The 24,068-nt window shown below is 38.8% G+C and overlaps 1 protein-coding gene across 1 annotated transcript in view; it reads right to left on the bottom strand.

Moving 5' to 3' along the window:
- LOC147345296 (phospholipid-transporting ATPase ABCA3-like) overlaps positions 1–24,068 on the bottom strand; it is a 238,869-nt gene that overhangs the window by 66,802 nt on the left and 147,999 nt on the right. Inside the window, exons 19-20 of the mRNA XM_086375383.1 lie at positions 4,320–4,572; positions 3,887–4,091 (exon numbers count right to left, since the gene is read on the bottom strand). Coding sequence (XP_086231509.1) covers positions 3,887–4,091; positions 4,320–4,572 — 458 coding nt within the window. The remainder of the gene's footprint in view (positions 1–3,886; positions 4,092–4,319; positions 4,573–24,068) is intronic.

A 24,068-nucleotide genomic window follows, 5' to 3' on the forward strand; every position in this document is an offset into this window, starting at 1 on the left:
GACTGCTCTCTCCCTCCCTCCCATGTATGGACGTAGTGAGAAGGTGGCCATCTGCAAGCCATGAAGAGAGTTCTTACTAGGAAACAAATCAATCAGAACCCTTGATCTTGGAGTTCCTAGTTGTCCCTCAGCTTTCATTTATCTGAAAATGTTTTAATTTCTTCCTTGTTTTAGAAAAACAGCTTGCTGGATATAGAATTCTTCAGTGACACTTTTTTCTTTCAATATTTTCAATAGGTCATTCCACTGCTTTCTGACCTCTAAAATCTTTATTAAGAAACTGATTAGTAATATTATTTATTAATATTATTCAGGACACACAGGGAGTTACTTCTCACTTGGAATATCCTCTCCTTGTCTTTGAATTTCAGCAGTGTAATTATCATGTTTCTCAGTATGGGTCTTGTTTGGTTATTTCTTACATGCTATTTTTTGAGATTCTTGGGGTTTTCGATTCATATCCTTCATCAAATTTGGGAAGTTTTCAGACATTATTTCTTTAAATAATATCTTTTCACCTGTTCTTTCTCTCTTTTCTCCCTGGGACTCCCATAATGTGTAATTGATCCAGCTGATGGAACTCCATAATTCTCTGAGGCCTGATTTACTTTTTGCCATTATTTTTTCCTCCTGCTCTTTTGACTTGGTAATTTAATTTTTCTTAAAGCTTGCTAATTCTTTATCCTGCTTGTTCAACCTTCTGTTGAAATCCTTCAGGGTTTTTCTCAACCAGTTATTATATATTTTAGCTCCAGAATTTGTTTGGTTTATTATTACAGTTTCTGTTTGTTATTATTCTTATTTTGCTCATATATCACTTTCCTAATTTTCTTTGGTTCTTTGTATTTTCCTTTAGGTCTTTGAGCATATTTAATACAGTTTTTAATACTTATTATTTATTTGGCTCTGTTGTGTCATGCAGATTCTTTGGTTGTGGTGCACAGACTCTCTGGTCGTGCATGGGCTCAGTAGTTGTAGCACATACTTAGTTGTTCCACAACATGTGAGATCTTAGTTCCCCAACCAGGGATTGAACCTGCATCCCTTGCATTGCAAGGCAGATTCTTAATCACTGGACCACCAGGGAAATCCCAATATATTTTTAAAAAATTGAAATATAGTTGATTTACAATGCAGTGTTAATTTCTGCTATACAGCAGGGTAATTCAGTTATACATAAATATATGTACTTTTCAATATTCTTTTTCATTATGGTTTATTACAAGATATTGAATATAGTTCCCTGTGCTATACAGTAGGACTTTGTTGTTTATCCATTCTACATATAATAGTCTGCATCTGCTAATTCCAAACTCCCAATCCATCCCTCCTTCATCCCTTTCCATCTGAGATTCAAGTTAGGCTAGACAGAGACCAATTCTTTTAACATTCTCAAGACAGGTCAGAATGTTGTAAATAAAGTTAAGTTCTACTTCCTTCACTTTGAGGGAGATAACTAGCAACTGGATTGCCATCTCCAATAGACCAAGATGATGCTGCAGGAGGAAGGGGCTGAGTCAAGGGCCAGTCAAAATGCAATAAAATTTCCTACTATTTTGAATGTGACTTTTCATTTTTTGGGCATTCTCCTAAAGAGCAACTGCTATAGGTCTAAGACTGTTTCTCAGAGGTTGTGTAAGGTTATTTTAAACAATTAACTCTCACCAAACTTTTGATTCAGGAAGCTCTGAGCACTCCAAACAGGGTAAATGCCAAAAAAACCCCAGTATACCAATAAATATAGTAATAAAGATAAAAGTCTAAGTAAAAATGAGAAATTTTTTAAAAAATCAGTGGGGAAAAAAAGATATATTACATTCCAAAGAGTAGTAATAGTAAAAATACAAAAACTGACTTCTTAAAAACTGATGGAAGCAAGCCATGAGACATTGGAATAGTACTAAAATATAAGAGGGGGAAATTCAGGAAAATATTCTTCAAAAGGTAAAGAAAATGAAATAATTTCCATGCAAATAAAATCTAAGCTTTTTTGTCACCATAACTTTCCTAAAGAAACTATCATAAGAAATTCTTCAGGAAGAGAAAACTGATGTCATATAAAATTTCAGAATAAAAATGCAGAGCAATAAAAAAAACTCTATGAATAAAAAGTGATAATACCTTTTGGGTATGTAGAAATGAAAATGTCTTATAGTAATGCAAAAAGTCAGAGGGAGTCATTGAAATGATAAGGCTACAAGATCTTACCACTGTTAGGGAAGTGGTAAAAGCAATAGCTTGTAATTAACCAAATGTGTGTGTTAATTTTTAAGGCAGTTGCTAAAAGAAGCATTAACACAAGTTAACAGAGAGCAGAAAAAAAGGGAGAAAGAGGAAACAAAAATAGATTATTTAAATAGGAAAAAAATAAGATGATGTCATAAGCCCAAACTTCTTAGAATGCACCAAACTAGATTGCTAGCCTGAAAAAAAATAACACCTTTGGAAAAAATTTCCCTTTTGGAAATCACAAGTATATTTTCTTATCAAATACATATAAAATATTTATAAAATTTTATCACATGCTGGATCATGAATATATATTTCATGATATATTCAATATATATATTCAAAATATTTCAAATGATTGAAAATATTCATATAATCTCCAATAAAAGTGGTATTAAGCTATGAATATATTTTCAAACTGCCTAGAAATCAAATCATACATTTCTAGAAAACCTCACAGTTCAAAGGTATTTTAGAAATTAGAAAATATTTGGAAATTAGTGATTTATAAAATAATATATTATAGCTGTGGAATGTAGCTAAAGCAATCAGAAATTTTTTAAAATAAAAAAGTTTTAGAATTTGTGCAATGTATGCATAGGGTGAGGAGTAAGTATTGGTAGCAAATGGAGAAGGGAAATTATGGTGCATGAGGTAATATCTGCATTAGCTCCCCCAGTTAGTTCATGTAGTAGCAAAAATTACTAGTAGCCTCAAAAAGTTGGTAAGTGGCTATCTGGCAAACCATGAGAGGAGGGTAGCATTGAGCCCCTTGGCTACAGTAGTGCATATAACAAAGAGAAAAACATCAGGCTTTCCTCTCTACCCTGGAGCTTTCCATACCACCTTAAGCCTCTAATCCTTTGACTTTTCTAACGTGTAGTAGCTTAGCTCTTCCTCAGAACCAAAAGTTATAGCATTCCAACTCTACAGCCAGTACATCTCTCTTAAAAGAAACAAACAGGTTTGTTTTAACGTTCACAGCAGTGGCTCATTGACCTTCTCATAGGATAGAAATTTGGCTGTGGAGAAGACACCAGGTATAAAGAGAGATGAAAGCAACAAGCATAAACAGACCAAAAATCCTCCTAATTTTGCTTTTAGTAATAAAAGTTTCAATAGCTCTTCATTATCTATTCCACATTCAAATATTCAAAAACAGAAACATAAAATTTAAACAGTTGATGGCATAAAATTTAAAAATCTCTTGAGGGAAACTGTAAAAATTGAGCATAAGGATCTCTTTTATAACAAATAATTACAACAGATAATAAGATGGGAAAACACCAGGACCAGAAGGAAAATAATTTTAAAGTATTTGTTTTGTTCAATATGGGACTGGTCTTCTAGTGTGTATATTATATCCTTCAATAATTGTAGAAGCTTTGGGCTGACTACATATGAAAGAGCAAGCACATAAGAAGCCAGATCAAGAGACATTTTTATGTGTCAGCAGACAGTAATCTTTTATTAAAAAGTAATAGAAAATAGAAAAATTTCACTATGAGATGCATTCCACAAATGATTCTCTGACATAATGAGCCAAAGAATTTTTATCTTTCTTGAGAGATGTATATTTAAATTAATATTAGCCATATAAGAATCCTCTGGTGTTTAACAGAGAATGAACTCTTAAAATACTTGGTCTGACACTCACCAATAGTAAGCAACAGGAAATGAAGAAGATGAGGAAGTCCCACAGCAGAGCAGACAGCCAGAAATTAAGGGCATACACCCCACTCAAAAACTGAATGTGCTTCGCTTTAGTGACTCTCTCATTCACTGTCAGGAGACAAAAGCCACTGACAAGAATACTCACACCAAAATACAAATTTAAGGCTATTTGTGTTCCTGTCATCATTCTACAAAAGAATGAATAAAGCAGACACATTGGTAAAGCAATAAAGTGGGAAACATTAATTTCTAACAATAACTTTAATTATTATTATACATTATATTTATTATTAGCAGCTATTTCACTATTTCAATTAACTTTTAAAGTTAACTTTTAACAAAACACATGGTTGGAAAGGGAAGAAGGGATCTATTTAAAGCTTAAAGTTTAAGTTCAATGAAAAAAGTATACATACGAATATTTAGGTCCACTAGAAGCAGAACGTACAGGCTGAGGTTTGTTGATGACTGTAATGGAAGCATCAGGGCCAGAAAGTGACATAAAAATGACATTGTCTAATACAGCCAGAGATAATGGTGATGAATGGTATGCCTCATCGTTGAACCAAAAGTTAACTGTATTTTCATTTCCATTAACCTCAATGGAAAATGCAATAATGCATGAGTAAATACATTTTTGACTATCCACCAAATAGGTCTTCAGATCACCTGGAATGAGAACATAATACTGATCATGGGTTCAGCACGCAATACAGATCATTAACTATGGATTTTAGAGAGGGCGAACCAAATAATTTTATTTGCCTAATATTTTTTTTCCCATTCCCACAATAGCTCTGACAAGCTTTGACCATTTAACTTAAGAATTTTATTCTTCAAAAAGTTTACAAATAGTAAATGCTGGAGGTGGTGGTTTAATCACTAAGTTGTGTCCAACTCTTTGTGACCCCCTGGACTATAGCCTGTAAGGCTCCACTGTCCATGGGATTCTCCAGGCAAGAATCCTGGAGTGGGTTGCCATTTTCTTCTCCAATAAATGCTGAAGAGGGTATAAGTAGATTGATGTAGCCATTATGGAATATAGTAAGAAAGTTCCTTTAAAAATTAAAAATAGAGTTGCCATATGATCCAGCAATTCCATTTCTAGGCATATATTCAGAAAAGATGAAAACTCTATTTTAAAAAGATAAATGCACCCAATGTTTGGAAAACTAAGACCATGGCATCCGGTCCCATCACTTCATGGCAGATAGATGGGGAAACAGTGGAAACAGTGTCAGACTTTATTTTGGGGGGCTCCAAAATCACTGCAGATGGTGGTTGCAGCCATGAAATTAAAAGATGCTTACTCCTTGGAAGGAAAGTTATGACCAACTTAGACAACATATTAAAAAGCAGAGACATTACTTTGTCCACAAAGGTCCATCTAGTCAAGGCTATGTTTTTTTTCAGTAGTCATGTATGGATGTGAGAGTTGGACTATAAAGAAAGCTGAGCACGGAAGAATTGGTGGCTTTGAACTGTGGTGTTGGAGAAGACTCATGAGAGTCCCTTGGACTGCAAGGAGATCCAACCAGTCCATCCTAAAGGAGATCAGCCCTGGGTGTTCATTGGAAGGACTGATGTTGATGCTGCAACTCCAATACTTTAGCCACCTGATGAGAAGAGCTGACTCATTGGAAAAGACCCTGATGCTGTGAAAGATTGAGGGCAGGAGGAGAAGGGGACGATAGAGGATGAGATGGTTGGATGGCATCATCGACTCGAAGGACATGGATTTGGGTGGACTCTGGGAGTTGGTGATGGACAGGGAGGCCTGGCTTGCTGTGGTTCATGGGGTTGCAAAGAGTCGGACATGGCTGAGCGGCTGAACTGAACTGAACTGAATGTAAATAGCAGTGTTATTTTTAATAGCCAAGGCACAGAAGAAACCTAAGTGTCCATCAACAAATAAATGGATAAAGAATATTAATCCTTTATCATTCAGCCATAAAAAGAATGAAATAATGCCATTTACAGTAACATGGGTGGACCTAGTGATTATCATACTAAATGAAGTCAGACAAAAGTAAATACTATGATATCACTTATATACAAAATCTAAAAAATACTACAAATGAACTTGCAAAACAGAAACAGACACATAGGAAAAAACAAACAAACAAAAAAAACCTATGGCTACCAAAGAAGAAAGGGGGAGGAATAAACTAGGAGTATGTGATTAAGAGATACACACTATGAAATATTAAATAAACAAGAAACAAAGATATGGCACAGAAAAATATATCCACTATCATGCAATAACCTATAACAGAAAAGAATCACTTTGCTATACACCTGAACCTAACACAATATTGTAAATCAACTATATTTAATTAAAAAATAAAAATACATAGAAAAATCTTTATTCTGTTAACAGTCCACATACACCTCACACATTTTAGCTAAATTTCACTGAGAAAATGTGAAATACATTAATTAATACTCGGTATTAATTCTCTCAAACTTCTTTTCTTCCTTCAAACTGTCAGTCCCGAAACTGATTTGTAAGGACTTCCACTTCTTTATTTTTTGCATTTTAAACTTTTTATTTTACATTGGAATGTATTAATAATGTTGTGACAATTTCAGGTGGGCAAAAAAGGGATTCAGCCATACATATACATGTATACATTCTCCCCCAAACTCCCTTCCCATCCAGACTGCCACATAACAGTGAGCAGAGTTCCCTGTGATCTATAGTAGGATCTTGCTGGTTATCCATTTTAAATATAGCAGAGTGTACATGTAAATCCTAAACTCCCTAACTATCTCTTCTCCCCATTCTTCCCCATGGAGGAGTAAGTTCATTCTCTAAGTCTATGAGTCTGTCTCTGTTTTGTAAATAAATTCATTTATATCATTTCTTTTTAGATTCTGCATATAAAGGATGTTATATGATATTTCTCTTTCTCTGACTTCACTCAGTATGACAATCTCTAGATTCATCCATGTTGCTGCAAATGGAATTATTTCATACTTTTTTAATGGCTGAGTAATATCCTGCTGTATATATCCACCACATCTTCTTTATCTATTCCTCTGCTGAAGCAACATTTCGGTTGCTTCCATGTCTTGGCCATTGTAAATAGTGCTGCAACGAATATAGGAGTGCATGTATCCTTGTGAAACATGTTTTTCTCTTGGTATATGCCCAACAGTGGGATTTCAGGGTCAAATGGTAGCTCTATTTTTAGTGTTTTAAGGAACCTCTGTACTGTTCTCCATAGTGGCTGTTGTTATTGTTCAGTCACTCAGTTGTGTCCATCTCTTTGCAACCCCATGGATATAGCATGCCAGGCTTCTCTGTCCTTCACCATCTCCTGGAGCCTGCTCAAACTCATCTCCATTGAGTAGGCGATGCCATCCAACCATCTCATTCTATTGTTGTCCCCTTCTCCTCCTGCCTTCAATCTTTCCTGGCATCAGGGTCTTTTCTAGTGAGTCAGCTCTTAGCATAAGGTGGCCAAAGTATTGGAACTTTAGCATCAGTCCTTTCAATAAATATGGAGGGTTGATTTCCTTTAGGATTGACTGGTTTGATATCCTTGCAGTCCAAGGGACTCTCAAGAGTCTTCTCCAGCACCACAGTTCAAATCCATCAGTTCTTTGGTGCTCAGCCATTTTCATGGTACAACTCTCACATCCGTGCATGGCTACTGGAAAAATCATAGCTTTCACTATATGGATGTTTGTCTGCAAAGTGATGTCTCTGCTTTTGAATATGCTCTCTAGGTTTGCCATAGCTTTCCTTCCAAGGAGCAAGTGTCTTTTAATTTAATGGTTGCAGTCACCATCTGTAGTGATTTTGGAATCCAAAAAAATAGTCTGTCACTGTTTCTATTGTTTTCTCATCTATTTGCCATGAAGTGATGGGACTGGATGCCACGATCTTAGTTTTTTTGAATGCTGAGTTTTAAGCCAGCTTTTTCACTCTCCTCTTTAATTTTCATCAAAAGGCTCTTTAATTCCTCTTTTCTTTCTGCCGTAAGGGGGGGTGTCATCTGCATATCTGAGGTTATAGGTATTTCTCCTAGAAATCTTAATTCCAGCTTGTGCTTCATCCAGGTGGGCATTTCTCATAATGCACTCTACATATAAGTTAAATAAACAGGGTGATAATATACAGCCTAGATGTACTCTTTTCCCAATTTTGAATCGGTCCATTGTTTCATGTTCGATTCTAACTGTTGCTTCTTGACCTGCATACAGTTTTCTCAGGAGGCAGGTAAGGTGGTCCAGTATTCCTATCTCTTTAAGAATTTTCCACAGTTTGTTGTGATCCACACCGTCAAAGGCTTTAGCATACTCAATGAAGCAAAAGTCAATGGTTTTCTAGAATTATCTTGCCTTTTCTATGATCCAGCAGATGTTGGCAATTTGATCTCTGGTTCTTCTGCCTTTTCTAAATCCAGGTTGTACATCTGGAAGTTCTCGGTTTATGTACTGTTGATGCCTAGATTGGAGAATTTTGAGTATGACCTTCCTAGCATGTGAAATAACTCCAACTGTGTGGTAGTTTGAACATTCTTTTGCATTGCCTTTCTTTGAGATTGGAGTGAAAACAGACTTTTCCAGTCCTATGTCCACTTCTGAGTTTTCCAAATTTGCTAGTGTATTGAATTCAACACTTTAACAGCATCATCTTTTAGGATTTGAAATAACTCAGCTGTCATTCCATCATGTCCACTAGCTTTGTTCATAGTGATTCTTCCTAAGACCCACTTGACTTCACACTCCAGAATGTTTGACCCTAGGCAAGTAATCACACCATCGTGGTTATCTGGGCCATTAAGATCTTTTTGTACAGTATTTCTGTGTATTCTTGCCACCTCTTCTTAATAACTTTGGCTTCTGTTACCTCCAATCGTTTCTGTCTTTCTGGGGTGGCCAGTGAGGAGATACCCCTCGTCCAAGGTAAGGAGCAGCAGCTGCGCTTTGCTGGAGCAGCCGTGAAGAGATACCCCACATCCAAGGTAAGAGAAACCCAAGTAAGATGGTAGATGTTGTGAGGGCATCAGAGGGCAGACACACTGAAACCATAATCACAGAAAACTAGTCAATCTAATCACATGGACCACAGCCTTGTCTAACTCAACGAAACTAAGCCATGCCGTCAGGGCCATCCAACGGGCGGGTCATGGTGGATAAGTCTGACAGAATGTGGTCCACTGGAGAAGGGAATGGCAAACCACTTCAGTATTCTTGCCTTGAGAACCCCATGAACAGTATGAAAAGTCAAAATGATAGGATACTGAAAGAGGAACTCCCCAGGTCGGTAGGTGCCCAATATGCTACTGGAGATCAGTGGAGAAATAACTCCAGAAAGAATGAAGGGATGGAGCCAAAGAAAAAACAATACCCAGTTGTGGATGTGACTGATGATAGAAGCAAGGTCCAATGCTGTAAAGAGTAATATTGCATAAGAACCTGGAAGGTTAGGTCCATGAATCAAGGCAAATTGGAAGTGGTCAAACAGGAGATGGCAAGATTGAACGTCAACGAATCAGCGAACTAAAATGGACTGGAATGGGTGAATTTAACTTAGATGGCCATTATATCTACTACTGAGGGCAGGAATCCCTTAGAAGAAATGGAGTAGCCATCATGGTCAACAAAAGAGTTCAAAATTCAATACTTTGATGCAATCTCAAAAATGACAGAATGATCTCTGTTTTCAAGGCAAGCCATTCAATATCACAGTAATCTAAGTCTATGCCCCAACCAGTAATGCTGAGGAACCTGACGTTAAACAGTTCTATGAAGACCTACAAGACCTTTTAAAACTAACACCCCCAAAAGATGCCTTTTTCATTATATGGGACTGGAATGCAAAAGTAGGAAGTCAAGAAACACCTGGAGTAACAGGAAAATTTGGCGTTGGAATACGGAATGAAGCAGGGCAAAGGCTAATAGAGTTTTGCCATGAGAACACACTCATCATAGCAAACACCACCAGATGGTCAACACCTAAGTCAGATTGACTATATTCTTTGCAGCTGAAGATGGAGAATCTCTATACAGTCAGCAAAAACAAGAATGGGAGCTGACTGTGGCTCATATCATGAACTCCTTATTGTCAAATTCAGTCTGAAATTGAAGAAAGTAGGGAAAACCACTAGACCACTCAGGTATGATCTAAATCAAATCCCTTATGATTATGCAGTGGAAGTGAGAAATAGATTTAAGGGACTAGATCTGATAGATAGAGTGCCTGATGAACTATGGATGGAGGTTCGTGACATTGTACAGGAGACAGGGATCAAGACCATCCCCATGGAAAAGAAATGCAAAAACAGCAAAATGACTGTCTGGGGAGGACTTACAAATAGCTGTGAAAAGAAGAGAAGTGAAAAGCAAAGGAGAAAAGGAAAGATATAAGCATCTGAATGCAGAGTTCCAAAGAATAGCAAGGAGAGATAAGAAAGCCTTCCTCAGTGATTAATGCAAAGAAATAGAGGAAAACAACAGAATGGGAAAGACTAGAGATCTCTTCAAGAAAATTAGAGATGCCAAGGGAACATTTCATGCAAAGATGGGCTCGATAAAGGACAGAAATGGTATGGACCTAACAGAAGCAGAAGATATTAAGAAGAGATGGCAAGAATACACAGAAGAACTGTACAAAAAAACATCTTAATGACCCAGATAATCACAATGGTGTGATCACTCACCTAGAGCCAGACATCCTGGAATGTGAAGTCAAGTGGGCCTTAGGAAGCATCACTATGAACAAAGCTAGTGGAGGTGACGGAATTCCAGTTGAGCTATTTCAGATCCTGAAAGATGATGCTGTGAAAGTGCTGCACTCAATATGCCAGCACATTTGGAAAACTCAGCAGTGGCCACAGGACTGGAAAAGGTCAGTTTTCATTCCAATCCCAAAGAAAGGCAATGCCAAAGAATGCTCAAACTACCGCACAATTGCACTCATCTCACACACTAGTAAAGTAATGCTCAAAATTCTCCAAGCCAGGCTTCAGCAAAAACCAGTTTCAAGCTGGTTTTAGAAAAGGCAGAGGAACCAGAGATCAAATTGCCAACATCTGCTGGATCATCGAAAAAGCAAGAGAGTTCCAGAAAAACATCTATTCCTGCTTTATTGCCTATGCCAAAGCCTTTGACTGTGTGGATCAGAATAAACTGTGAAAATTCTGAAAGAGATGGGAATACCAGACCACCTGACCTGCCTCTTGAGAAACCTATATGCAGGTCAGGAAGCAACAGTTGGAACTGGACAAGGAACAACAAACTAGTTCCAAATAGGAAAAAGAGGATATCAAGGCTGTATATTGTCACCCTGCTTATGTAACTTCTATGCAGAGTACATCATGAGAAACACTGGGCTGGAAGAAGCACAAGCTGGAATCAAGATTGCTGGAAGAAATATCAATAACCTCAGATATGCAGATGATACCACCCTTATGGCAGAAAGTGAAGAGGAACTCAAAAGCCTCTTGAAAGTGAAAGAGGAGAGTGAAAAATTTGGCTTAAAGCTCAACATTCAGAAAACTAAGATCATGGCATCTGGTCCCATCACTTCACAGGAAATAGATGGGGAAGCATTGGAAACAGTGGCATACTTTATTTTGGCGGGCTCAAAAATCACTGTAGATGGTGATTGCAGCCATGAAATTAAAAGACACTTACTCCTTGGGAGGAAAGTTATGACCAACCTAGATAGCATATTCAAAAGCAGAGACATTACTTTGCCAACAAAGGTCCATCTATTCAAGGCTATGGTTTTTCCAGTAGTCATGTATGGATGTGAGAGTTGGACTGTGAAGAAAGCTGAGCACCAAGAATTGATGGTTTTGAACTGTGGTGTTGGAGAAGACTCTTGAGTCCCTTGGACTGCAAGGAGATCCAACCAGTCCATTCTAAAGGAGATCAGTCCTGGGTGTTCTTTGGAAGTACTGATGCTAAAGCTGAAACTCCAGTACTTTGGCCACCTGATGAGAAGAGTTGACTCATTGGAAAAGACTCTGATGCTGGGAGGGATTGGGGGCAGGAGGAGAATGGGACGACAGAGGATGAGATGGCTGGATGGCATCACCGACTCGAAGGACATGAGTTTGGGTGAACTTGGGTGTTCGTGATGGACAAGGAGGCTGGGTGTGCTGCAATTCATGGCGTTGCAAAGAGTTGGACATGACTGAGCCATTGAACTGAACTGATGTGATATCTCATGGCAATTTTGATTTGCCTTTCTCTAATAATTAGTGATGTTAAGCATCTTTTCATGTGCCTTTTGTCCATCTGTATGTCTTATTTGCAGGGACTTCTACTTCTAACATTGATGATTAAGAAAAACAAATCATTATTAAGAAAAACCAGAAAGCCTGAAAAATTTTGTGTTTATAAAACAAATGTGGTTGAATGAATCAGAAAATTAGCAAAGCAACTAGCTTTGGAAATACAAAGACCTGAGAGAAAAAGAAAACTCACCTAGTCAAAAGTTTTATACTACTTTTCCCTTCTTACAGTTGTAGAAATAGAAGGTCGAGAAGCATAGCTGAAAGTGAGGAAAAGACTACAGTTAATAAGAACTTACAGATGTTTCATGATGCTTAGAATAAAAAACAGATATTTCAAGCTTATCTAAGAAGTCACAGTATAAAAATTCAAGATAGAGAAGCTGATAGAAGTGAGCCTTATACTCAGTCTCAGAGCATGGGCCATATCAGACATGAAGCTTTTTTTTATGGTCCATAAGCTAAGAATTATTTTTACATTTTTAATTGATGAAAAATAATATAGAAAAAGATGAAGGTAGAGAAGAAGAAAGAAGAAAGAGAGGAAAAAAAGAAGAGGGATGTGGAGGGAAGGAAGAGGTGGAGATGGAGGGAGGGGGACAAGGAGGAGGAAGAAAGAGGACAAGGAAGAAGGAGAACACAGAGACTGTATGTGGACTATAATGCCTAAAATATATACCATGTGGCTTTTGTACAGAACATTCTGGATGGCTCTTGTTTTAGTAGCTGAAAAGAAAATGAGAAGCTTGCTTTATGCTGCTTCCACAAAAAAATCATTTCTTGATTTCCAAGACTAAAAGGTGAAAGGTTAACAAACTGAAGATAAAATGATCCTTAAAATGTTGAGGGAAATAAGTAAAGAATCAGGGAGGAAAAAAAAATCTCATTCAGGGAGAAAAACTAGAGTTCAAGGCTCACTAAGAACAGAGAGATCTGGGAAGTACTCTCAGTCTTTCAACAGGTACATTTAAGAGGTTATATGCCAAGAGTAAAGATAAATACAATAGATCAGGTCTTATAAGACTAAATCAATATTATATCCCTTCAATCCTATTAAAGTCAGCTATCCTGAATATAACTGAGCAAATTAATAAATAAAGCCACTCAGAAGGATAATCTTAGCTTAATCCTCCATAGACTTTAGTATTTTAACATAATGTCCAGCATTCACTAAAAGTAACCAGATATTGTAAATGTGATCAAGAGAAAAAAGTAGTAAAAACACACCAAATATAAGGGTTAAAATAATCATAATTTGGAGCAGGACCTCTGCCCTGCATTGGGGAAAGTTCCCTGACATGGAGATCAGTGACCTGCAATGTCAGCAGGACCTGGAGGGCTTTAATTAGAAAGCAGGCTGATAGCTGTGATAAATGTCCTGACAATGAGGGAGGATATAAGCCTATAAAATAATTCTATAAAAACAAGGCAAGATTCAAGAACATCCCTTTTTGAGGACTGGTTCGAGATGGTGAAGTGGACACATGTGCACTCATCTCCTCCTGCAAGAGCACTGAAATTGCAATTAACTGTTGAACAACCATAGACAGGAATATGCTGGAACCCAACAACAACAGAATAAAGATACTCCACATCCAAAGACAAAGAAGCCACAACAAAATGGTAGGAGGAGTGCAATCATGATAAAATTAAATCATATACCTGCTGGATAGGCAATGCATAAACTGGAGAACAATAATACCACAGATGGTCACCCACTATTGTGAACGTTCTGAGCCCCATATCAAGCTTCCCAGTCTGGATATCCAGCAAAGGGACTAGAAATCCCCAGAGAATCTGACTTTGAAGACCAGCAAGATTTCATTGCGAGACTTCTACAGAGACCCCAGTCTTGGAGGGCACACACAAAATCTCATGCACACCAGGACACAGAGGAAAGAAGCAGTGACCCCAGAGGTGGCTGAACCAGACCTACCCACTACTGTTGCAGGGTCTTTTGCAGAGATATCGGGCAGTAGTGGCTCACTGTGGAGACAAAAGTACTGGCAGCAGCACTTCTAAGAAGTACCCCTTCATGTGAGCCCCCCCTTGGAGGTTGCCATTGGCCCTTCCATAGAACCTGTAGACTCCAGAGCTGGGTCACCACAGGCTACACAAACAGGGAAGGAGTGCAGCCCCACCCATCAGCAAAAAAATTGATTAAAGTTTTACTGAGCATGGCCCTGCTGACCAGAGAAAGACCCAGTTCTACCCACCACAAGTCTCTCCCATCAGGAAGTTTGCACAAGCCTCTTAAATAACCTCATCCACCAAAGGGTAGATAGCAGAAGCAAGGTCTACAATCCAGCAGCCTCCAGAATCAAAACTGCAATCACAAAAAGTTACACAAAATGAAAAGGCAGAGAATCGTGTCCCAGTTGAAGGCACAAGACAAAAGCCCAGAAAAATGACAAATGAAGTGGAGATAGGCAAACTCCCAGAAAAGAGGATTCAGAATAATGATAGTGAAGATGATCCAGGACCTTGGAAAAATAATGGAGAAGATGCAAGAAATGTTTAACAAACACCTAGAAGAACTAAATAGCAAACAAACAGAGATGGAAAATACAATAACTGAAACGAAAAATACACTAGGAAGAATCAATAACAGAATAACTGAAGCAGAAGAATGAATAAGTGAACTGGAAAACAGAAGGTGTAAATCATTATCATGGAACACAATGAAGAAAAAAGAATGAAAAAAAAAATGAAGATAGCCTAAGAAACTTCTGGGACAGTAGTAAATGAACCAACAATCACAGTATAGGGATCCTGGAAGGAAAAGAGTGAGGGAAAAAAAAAAGAAAAAACAACCAAGAAAATATTTGAAAAGATAATAGTTGAAAAATTTCATAACATGGGAAAGGGAACAGTCAACCAATTCCAGGAAGTGCAAAGAGTTCCAGGCTGGATAAAACCAAGGAGGAATACACAGAGACTCATAGAAATCCAACTGGCAAAAATTAAAGACAAAGATAAAATATTTAAAACAATAGAGTGTCAGACTTTATTTTTTGGGGGCTCCAAAATCACTGCAGATGGTGACTGCAGCCATGAAATTAAAAGATGCTTACTCCTTGGAAGGAAAGTTAAGACCAACCTAGATAGCATATTCAAAAGCAGAGACATTACTTTGCCAACAAAGGTCCATCCAATCAAGGCTATGGTTTTTCCAGTGGTCATGTATGAATGTGAGAGTTGGACTGTGAAGAAAGCTGAGTGCCAAAGAATTGATGCTTTTGAACAGTGGTGTTGGAGAAGACTCTTGAGAGTCCCTTGGACTGCAAGGAGATCCAACCAGTCCATTCTACAGGAGATCAGCCCTGGGTGTTCATTGGAAGGACTGATGCTAAAGCTGAAACTGCATTACTTTGGTCACCTGATGCAAAGAGTTGACTCATTGGAAAAGACCCTGATGCTGGGAGGGATTGGGGGCAGGAGGAGAAGGGAACAACAGAGGATGAGATGGCTGGATGGCATCACTGACTCAATGGACATGAATTTGAGTGAACTCTGGGAGTTGGTGATGGACAGGGAGGCCTGGCGAGCTGCGATTCATGGGGTCACAAAGAGTCAGACATGACTGAGTGGCTGAACTGAACTGAAGAGAAAAATGACAAATAACATCCAAGGAAACTTCCATGAGGTCATGAGCTGATTTTTCAGCAGAAACTTTGCAAGCCATAAGTGAGGGGCATGATACACTTAGAGTGATGAAATAGATAAACCTACAACCAAGAATACTGTGCCCAGGGAGGATCTCATTCAGATTTGACAGAGAAATCAAAACTTTACCAGCAATTAAAAGCTAAGAGAATTCAGCACCACCAAAACATCTTTATAACAAATGCTAAAGGAACTTCTCTAAGCAGGAAACACAAGAAAAAGAAAAGATCTACAAAACAAACCCAGAACAATTAAGAAAATGGTCATAGGAATATATATATATACTGATAATTACCTTAAAAGTAAATAAATTAAATGCACCAACCAAAAGACATAGACTGACTGGGTGGATACATAAAATCAAAGCCCATATATATCCTCTCTACATGAAACCCACTTCACACCTAGGGACACATACAGACTGAAAGTAAGGGGGTGGGAGACGGTATACTATGCAAATGGAAATCAAAAGAAATTTGGAATAGCAATACTCATATCAGACAAAATAGACTAAATCAGACTATTATAAGAGACAAAGAAGGACACTGCACAATGGTTGTAGGATCAATTCAAGAAGACATTATAAATATATATGCACCCAGCATATGAGCACCTCAATATATAAGGCAAATATTAAAAAAGATAAAGGGAGAAGTTGACAGTAATATGATAATAGTGGGGGACTTTAACACCCCACTTTCATCAATGAACAGATCATTCAGACAGAAAATGGATAGGAAAACACAAGCCTTAAAATGATAGATAAGCCTCAGTTCAGTTCAGTTCAGTCACTCAGTCATGTCCAACCCTTTGTGACCCATGAACCACAGCACGCCAGGCCTCCCTGTCCATCACCAACCCCTGGAGTTCACCCAAACCCAGGTCCATCAGGTTGGTGATGCCATCCAACCATCTCAACCTCTGTCGTCCTCCTCAATCTTTTCCAGCATCAGGGTCTTTTCAAATGAGTCAGCTCTTGGCATCAGGTGGCCAAAGTATTGGAGTTGCAGCTTAAAAATCAGTCCTACCAATGAATACCCAGGACTGATCTCCTTTAGGATGGACTGGTTGCATCTACTTGCAGTCCAAGGGACTCTCAAGAATCTTCTCCAACACCACAGTTTAAAAGCATCAATTCTTCTGCTCTCAGCTTTCTTTATAGTCCAACTCTCACATCTATACATGACTGTTGGAAAAACCATAGCCTTGACTAGATGGACCTTTGTTGGCAAAGTAATGTCTCTGTTTTTTAATTTGCTGTCTAGATTGGTCATAACTTTCCTTCCAGGGAGTAAGCATCTTTTAATTTCATGGCAATCACCATCTGCAGTGATTTTGGAGCCCAGAAAAATAGTCAGCTACTGTTTCCACTGTTTCCCATCTATTTGCCATGAAGTGATGGGACCGGATGCCATGATCTTAGTTTTCTGAATGTTGAGCTTTAAGCCAACTTTTTCACTCTCCTCTTTCACTTTCATCAAGAGGCTCTTTAGTTCTTCTTCACTTTCTGCCATAAGGGTGAGCCTAGAGGGACTTAATTCATATTTACAAGACATTCCATCCAAAAGCAGAATACAGTTTCTTCTCAAGTGCAAATGGAACATTCTCCAAGATTGACCACATGCTGAGTCAGAAGGTGAGCCTTGGTAAATTTAAGAACATTGAAATCATATCAATCATCTTTTCTGACCACAATACTATGATATTATATATCAATTACAGAATAAAAAGCCTCAAAAACACAAACACATGAGGACTAAACAGTATACTAGTAAATAACCAACAGGTCACTGAAGAAATCAAAGAGAAAATATAAAAAGTACCTAGAAACAAGTGACAACAAAAACATAATGAACCCAAGCCTATGGGATATAAGAAAGAGGGATGCTTATAGTATTACAATCGCACTTGAAGAAACAAGAAAAATCTCAAATAAACAACCTAACCTTACAACAAAAGCAATCAGAGAAAGAAGAACAAACAAAATCCGAAGTTAATAGAAGGAAAGAAATTATGAACAGAGTAGAAATAAATGGAAAAAGAACTGCTGAAAAAAATAGCAAAGATTATTAAAACTAAAAGTTGATTCTTTGAGGAGATAAACAAAATTGATAAACTGTTATTCAGACTCATCAAGAAAAAAAAAAAAAGAAGTCTCAAATCAATAAAGTAGAAATGAAAATAGAAGTGAAAACTGACACCACAGAAATACAAAGATCGTGAAAGTCTGTTATAAGTAATAATATTCCTATAAAAGGGACAACCTGGAAAAAATGGACAAATTCTTACAAAGACACAATCTTCCAAGATTGAACTAGGAAGAAAAGAAAATATATACAGACCAATCACAAGCACTGAAATTGAAACTGTGATTAAAAAATCTTCAAACAAAGAAATCAACAAAAGCCCAGGGACAGATGCATTCATAGGAAAATTCTATCAAATATTTAGAGAAGAGATAACACTTATCCTGCTAAAACTCTTCCAAAAAAATTGCAGATGGAAGAACACTCCCAAACTCATTCTATGAGGCCACTATCACCCTGATACCAAAACCAGACAAAGTACCACACAAAAATAAAGTTACAGACCAATATCACTGATGAACATAGAGGCAGATATCCTCAACAAAACACTAGTAAACAGAATTCAATGAGAGGGTAACAGGCAGGAAGAGTAGGGGGTCTCCAAATGGAGGAAACAGGCTGCAAGTGTCAGACATTTTTTACTTCTCTCTTAAGCTGCAAGAGGAAACAAACTACAAGTGTTAGATTTTTTTCCCCTTCTCTATACAAATTAAAAAGAGGTTTCTTTTAAAATTCTGTGTTGCCATGATGACACCTGGTTCCACCTGAACTTAACTTTTCTCAAACCTTGAACTAATCAATGCTTTTTTCTTATGGAAATGTTTGTTTTCAGTTCAGTTCACTTCAGTTCAGTCGCCCAGTCGTGTCCGACTCTTTGCGATCCCATGAATCGCAGCACACCAGCTCCCTGTCCATCACCAACTCCCGGAGTTCACTCAGACTCATGTCCATCGAGTCAGTGATGCCATCCAGCCATCTCATCCTCTGTTGTCCCCTTTTCCTCCTGCCCCCAATCCCTCCCAGCATCAGAGTTTTTTCCAATGAGTCAATTCTTTGCATGAGGTGGCCAAAGTACTGGAGTTTCAGCTTTAACATCATTCCTTCCAAAGAAATCCCAGGGCTGATCTCATTTGTAATGGACTGGTTGGATCTCCTTGCAGTCCAAGGGACTCTCAAGAGTCTTCTCCAACACCACAGTTCAAAAGCATCAATCAGAGTGAACATGGTGGAGAGGTCTGATAGAATGTGGTCCACTGGAGAAGGGAATGGCAAACCAGTTCAGTATTCTTGCCTTGAGAACCCCATGAACAGTATAAAAAGGCAAAATGATAGGATACTGAAAGAGGAACTCCCCAGGTCGGTAGGTGCCCAATATGCTACTGGGAGATCAGTGGAGAAATAACTCCAGAAAGAATGAAGGGATGGAGCCAAAGCAAAAACAATACCCAGCTGTGGATGTGACTGGTGATAAAAGCAAGGTCTGATGCTGTAAAGAGCAATATTGCATAGGAACCTGGAATGTCAGGTCCATGAATCAAGGCAAATTGGAAGTGGTCAAACAGGAGATGGCAAGAGTGAATATCGACATTCTAGGAATCAGCAAACTAAAATGGCCCTGAGGAGATGCATGGCCTACTTGGGACTGTGCCCTTGTGGTGCACCCAGGAGCCTGAGCGGCTTGGACCTGGGAAGTGCATGCCACCTTGGGCTGTGGCAACCCCATGTGCCCCAACAACCATGAGCACTCCCCACACATGTCAGCACAGTGGCATTTGTAGGGTCTCTCCCTCTCCACAGCACAATGGAGTAAGGGAGCCTGAATAAGAGGCCACTTTCAACCCCTTGTGTCAGGGCAGAGATCAGACACTGAAGAAAGACTTGCAAGCAGAGGAAGCCAACCTAAGCAAAGAAAAGATGGGGGAACTGTTAGGGGAAGCACACTGATTGAAACCACCCACCCTGGCCAGGCACCATAGTAACCATTTGCATGAGTTGTTTTATGACAGGAGATCATGATAAGGAATACGGAACTAATAAGCCACCACCAACAGGAACAGTTTGGGAAAGGTCTAAAGGAGACACCGCGTGTCTGTCCACTTCCCAGAATCCCTCTCGCTAGCATCCATCTTCGCTGTGTGATGTGTGTGCCACCAGGAAAGACTCTGAATTAGAATGATTGGCCAAAGACCACCCGGAAACTAATCCCATTACCATAAACCCGAGACTGTGAGCCACGCGGCAGAGCAGTTCTGCCCCCAATCCTTGCAGTCCAAGGGACTCTCCACCCTACTGCTCTCCACTCGGGTGCCCTTTCCCAATAAAATCTCTTGCTTTGTCAGCACATGTGTCTCCTTGGACAATTCATTTCCAAGTGTTAGACAAGAGCCCAGTTTCGGGCCCTGGAAGGGGTCTGCCTTCCTGCAACAGAACCACTCCAGAAGTGGCAGGTGTAACAGATTAAATCCTGAAATCAAACTGAGACTGTTCACTTCAGGGGCAACTGTAGACTTTGGGGGAAAGTACAAGCCAGAACAAGGGAATATCTGACACTGAACTAACTCCACACTGCCCACAACAGCTTGAAAGATATTCCTAGATTCTGAGTAGACATTGTGACTGGAGCAAGAAAGTAGTGGAATCCCATGAAAATTTTTTTTCTTTTCTTTATTATTATTTTTGGGCTCCAAAATCACTGCAGATGGTGAATGCAGCCATGAAATTAAAAGATGCTTACTCCTTGTAAGGAAAGTTATGACCAACCTAGACAGCATATTAAAAAGTAGAGACATTACTTTGTCAACAAAGGTCTGTCTAGTCAAGGCTATGGTTTTTCCAGTAGTCATGTATGGATGTGAGAGTTGGACTATAAAGAAAGCTGAGCACCGAAGAATTGATGCTTTTGAACTGTGGTGTTGGAGAAGACTCTTGAGAGTCCCTTGGACTGCAAGGAGATGTAATCAGTCCATCCTAAAGGAGATCAGTCCTGGGTGTTCATTGGAAGGACTGATGTTGAAGCTGCAACTCCAATACTTTGGCCACCTGATGTGAAGAGCTGACTCATTGGAAAGACTCCGATACTGGGAAAGATTGAGATCAGGAGGAGAAGGGGACGACAGAGGATGAGATGGTTGGAGTGCATCACCGACTCAATGGACATGAGTTTGGGTAAAATCTGGGAGTTGGTGATGGACAGGGAGGCCTGGTGTGCTGCACTCCATGGGGTTGCAGAGTCAGACACGACTGAGTGACTGAAATGAACTGAACTGAATAAACTTGTATGCTGGTAAAGAAGCAACAGAACCAGACATGGGAAAACCGATTGGTTTCAAATTGGGAAAGGAGAATGTCAAGTCTGTACATTGCCACCCTGCTTATTTAAATCATATGTAGAGTACATCATGTGAAGTGCCGGACTGGGTTGAATCACAAACTGCAATCAAGATTGCCAGGAGAAATAGCAACCTCAGGTATGCAGATGATGCCACTCTAATGGCAGAAAGTGAGGAGGAACCAAAGAGCTTCTTGATGAGGGTGAAAGAGAAGAGAGAAAAAATTGACTAGAGACTCACCATTAAAAACCTGAGATCATGGCTTCTGGTCCCATTACTTCATGGTAAGTAGAAAGGGAAAAAATGGAAGCAGGGACATATTTTATTTTCTTGGTCTCCAAAATCAATGTGGATGGGAACTGCAGCCATGAAATTAAAAGACACTTGCTCGTTGGAAGGAAAGCTATGACAAACCTTGTGTATTAAAAAGCAGAGACATCACTTTGACAACAAAAGTCTGTATACTCAAAACTATGGTTTTTCTAGTAGTCATGTAGGAATGTGAGAGTTGGACCATAAAGAAAGTTGAATACTGAAGAATAGATGCTTTCAAATTGTGGTGCTAGAGAAGACTCTTGAGAGTCTGTTAGACTGCAAAGAGATAAAATCAGTCAGCCCTAAAGGAAAATGATTCTGAGTATTCATTGGGAAGGACTGTTGCTGAAGCTGAGCCCAATACTTTGGCCACCTGATGCTAAGAACCGACTCATTAGAGAAGACCCTGATGCTGGGAAAGATTGAAGGGAAAAGGAGAAAGAAGTGACAGAGGATGAGATGGTTAGATAGCATCATCCACTCAATAGACATGAATATGAGAACTTCAGGAGATAGTGGAGGACAGAAGAGCCTGGCATGCTGCAGTTCACGTGGTCTCAAAGAATCAGACACAACTTATCTTCTGAACAACAAAAACAACAATAATCACTGATTTTGAGCATCCTTTATATGTTTATTGACCTGCAGCCATGAAATTAAAAGACGCTTACTCCTTGTAAGGAAAGTTATGACCAACCTAGATAGCATATTCAAAAGCAGAGACATTACTTTGCCAACAAAGTCCATCTAGTCAAGGCTATGGTTTTTCCTGTGGTCATGTATGATGTGAGAGTTGGACTGTGAAGAAGGCTGAGCGCCAAAGAATTGATGCTTTTGAACTGTGGTGTTGGAGAAGACTCTTGAGAGTCCCTTGGACTGCAAGGAGATCCAACCAGTCCATTCTGAAGGAGATCAGCCCTGGGATTTCTTTGGAAGGAATGATGCTAAAGCTGAAACTCCAGTACTTTGGCCACCTCATGCGAAGAGTTGACTCATTGGAAAAGACTCTGATGCTGGGAGGGATTGGGAGCAAGAGGAGAAGGGGATGACAGGGGATGAGATGGCTGGATGGCATCACTGACTCGATGGACGTGAATCTGAGTGAACTCCGGGAGTTGGTGATGGACAGGGAGGCCTGGTGTGCTGTGATTCATGGGGTCGCAAAGAGTTGGACATGACTGAGCGACTGATCTGATCTGATCTGATCTGAAGTCTTCTTTGGAGAAATGTCTGCTTAGGTCCTCTGTTCAGTTTTTGATTGGGCTGTTTTTGTAATACTGAGCTGTATGAGCTACTTATATATTTTGGAGATTAATCCTTTGTCTGTTGCTTCATTTGAAGCTTATTTTCTCCCATTCTGAGGGTTGTCTTTTTCATCTTGCTTATTGTTTCCTTTGCTGTGCAAAATGCTGGAGAGGATGTGGACAAAAGAGAATCCTACTACACTATTGGTGGAAATGTAAATTGATACAGTCACTATGGAGAACAGTACGGAGATTCCTTAACAAACTAGGAATAAAACCACCATGACTGAGCAATCCCATTACTGGGCTATACCCTAAGAAAACCATAATTCAAAAAGACACATGTACCCCAATGTTCATTGCTGCACTCTTTACAATAGCCAGGACATGGAACCAACCTAGATATCCAACAACAGATGAATGAATAAAAAGATACAGTATATATATGTGTGTGTATACACACACACACACACACACACAATGGACTATTATTCAGCTGTATAAAGGAATAAATCAGAGCCAGCTGTAGTAAAGTGGATGAACCTAGAACCAATTATATGAGTGAAGTAAGTCAGAAAGAGAAAAACAAACATCATATATTAACAGATATATATGAAATCTAGAAAAATAGTACTAGTAAACCTATTTGAAGAGAAGAAATGGAGATGCAGACATAGGCAACAGTTTGTGTACACTGCATGAGAAGGAGGGAGTAGAACGAATTGAGAAATTAGCATTGATATATATACATTATTGTGTAAAATAGGGATCCCAACGAGCACTCTGTGATGACCTAAAAGGAGGGGGATGGGAGCAGGGAGGGGTTTTTAAAAAGGGAGGAAATATAGATATATAATTATGATTAACTCATGTTAATCTGTTATGCAGCAGAAAACAACACAGCATTGTAAAGCAATCATCCTCCAATTAAATTTTATTTTAGAAAATTTAGATAAAACAATCAATGGGGGAAAAAGAAACACTGTTGAAAGAAAAGACAATTAACAGAAACTAAACCTAAGATTATCCAGATGTTGGAATTAGCACAATGAGATTTTAAAACACCTGTAAATACTCTCGATGATAAAATAAATGTTTGTAATACATAAAATATATTAAAATGAAAAATTGGGGAATTCTAGAACTAAAGGAAATATAATATATCATGGTGGTGGTGGGGGGAACTTTTCACTAGATGCTGTTAGAGAAACAGAGATGACAAAAGAGAGAAACAATAATCTTGTTGTTGTTCAGTCACTCAGTGGTGTC

Source organism: Bos grunniens, chromosome 25 (assembly GCF_055505025.1).
Source record: "Bos grunniens cultivar Pamir isolate PY7600 chromosome 25, Bosgru_T2T1.0, whole genome shotgun sequence".
Classification (NCBI taxonomy): Eukaryota; Metazoa; Chordata; class Mammalia; order Artiodactyla; family Bovidae; genus Bos; species Bos grunniens.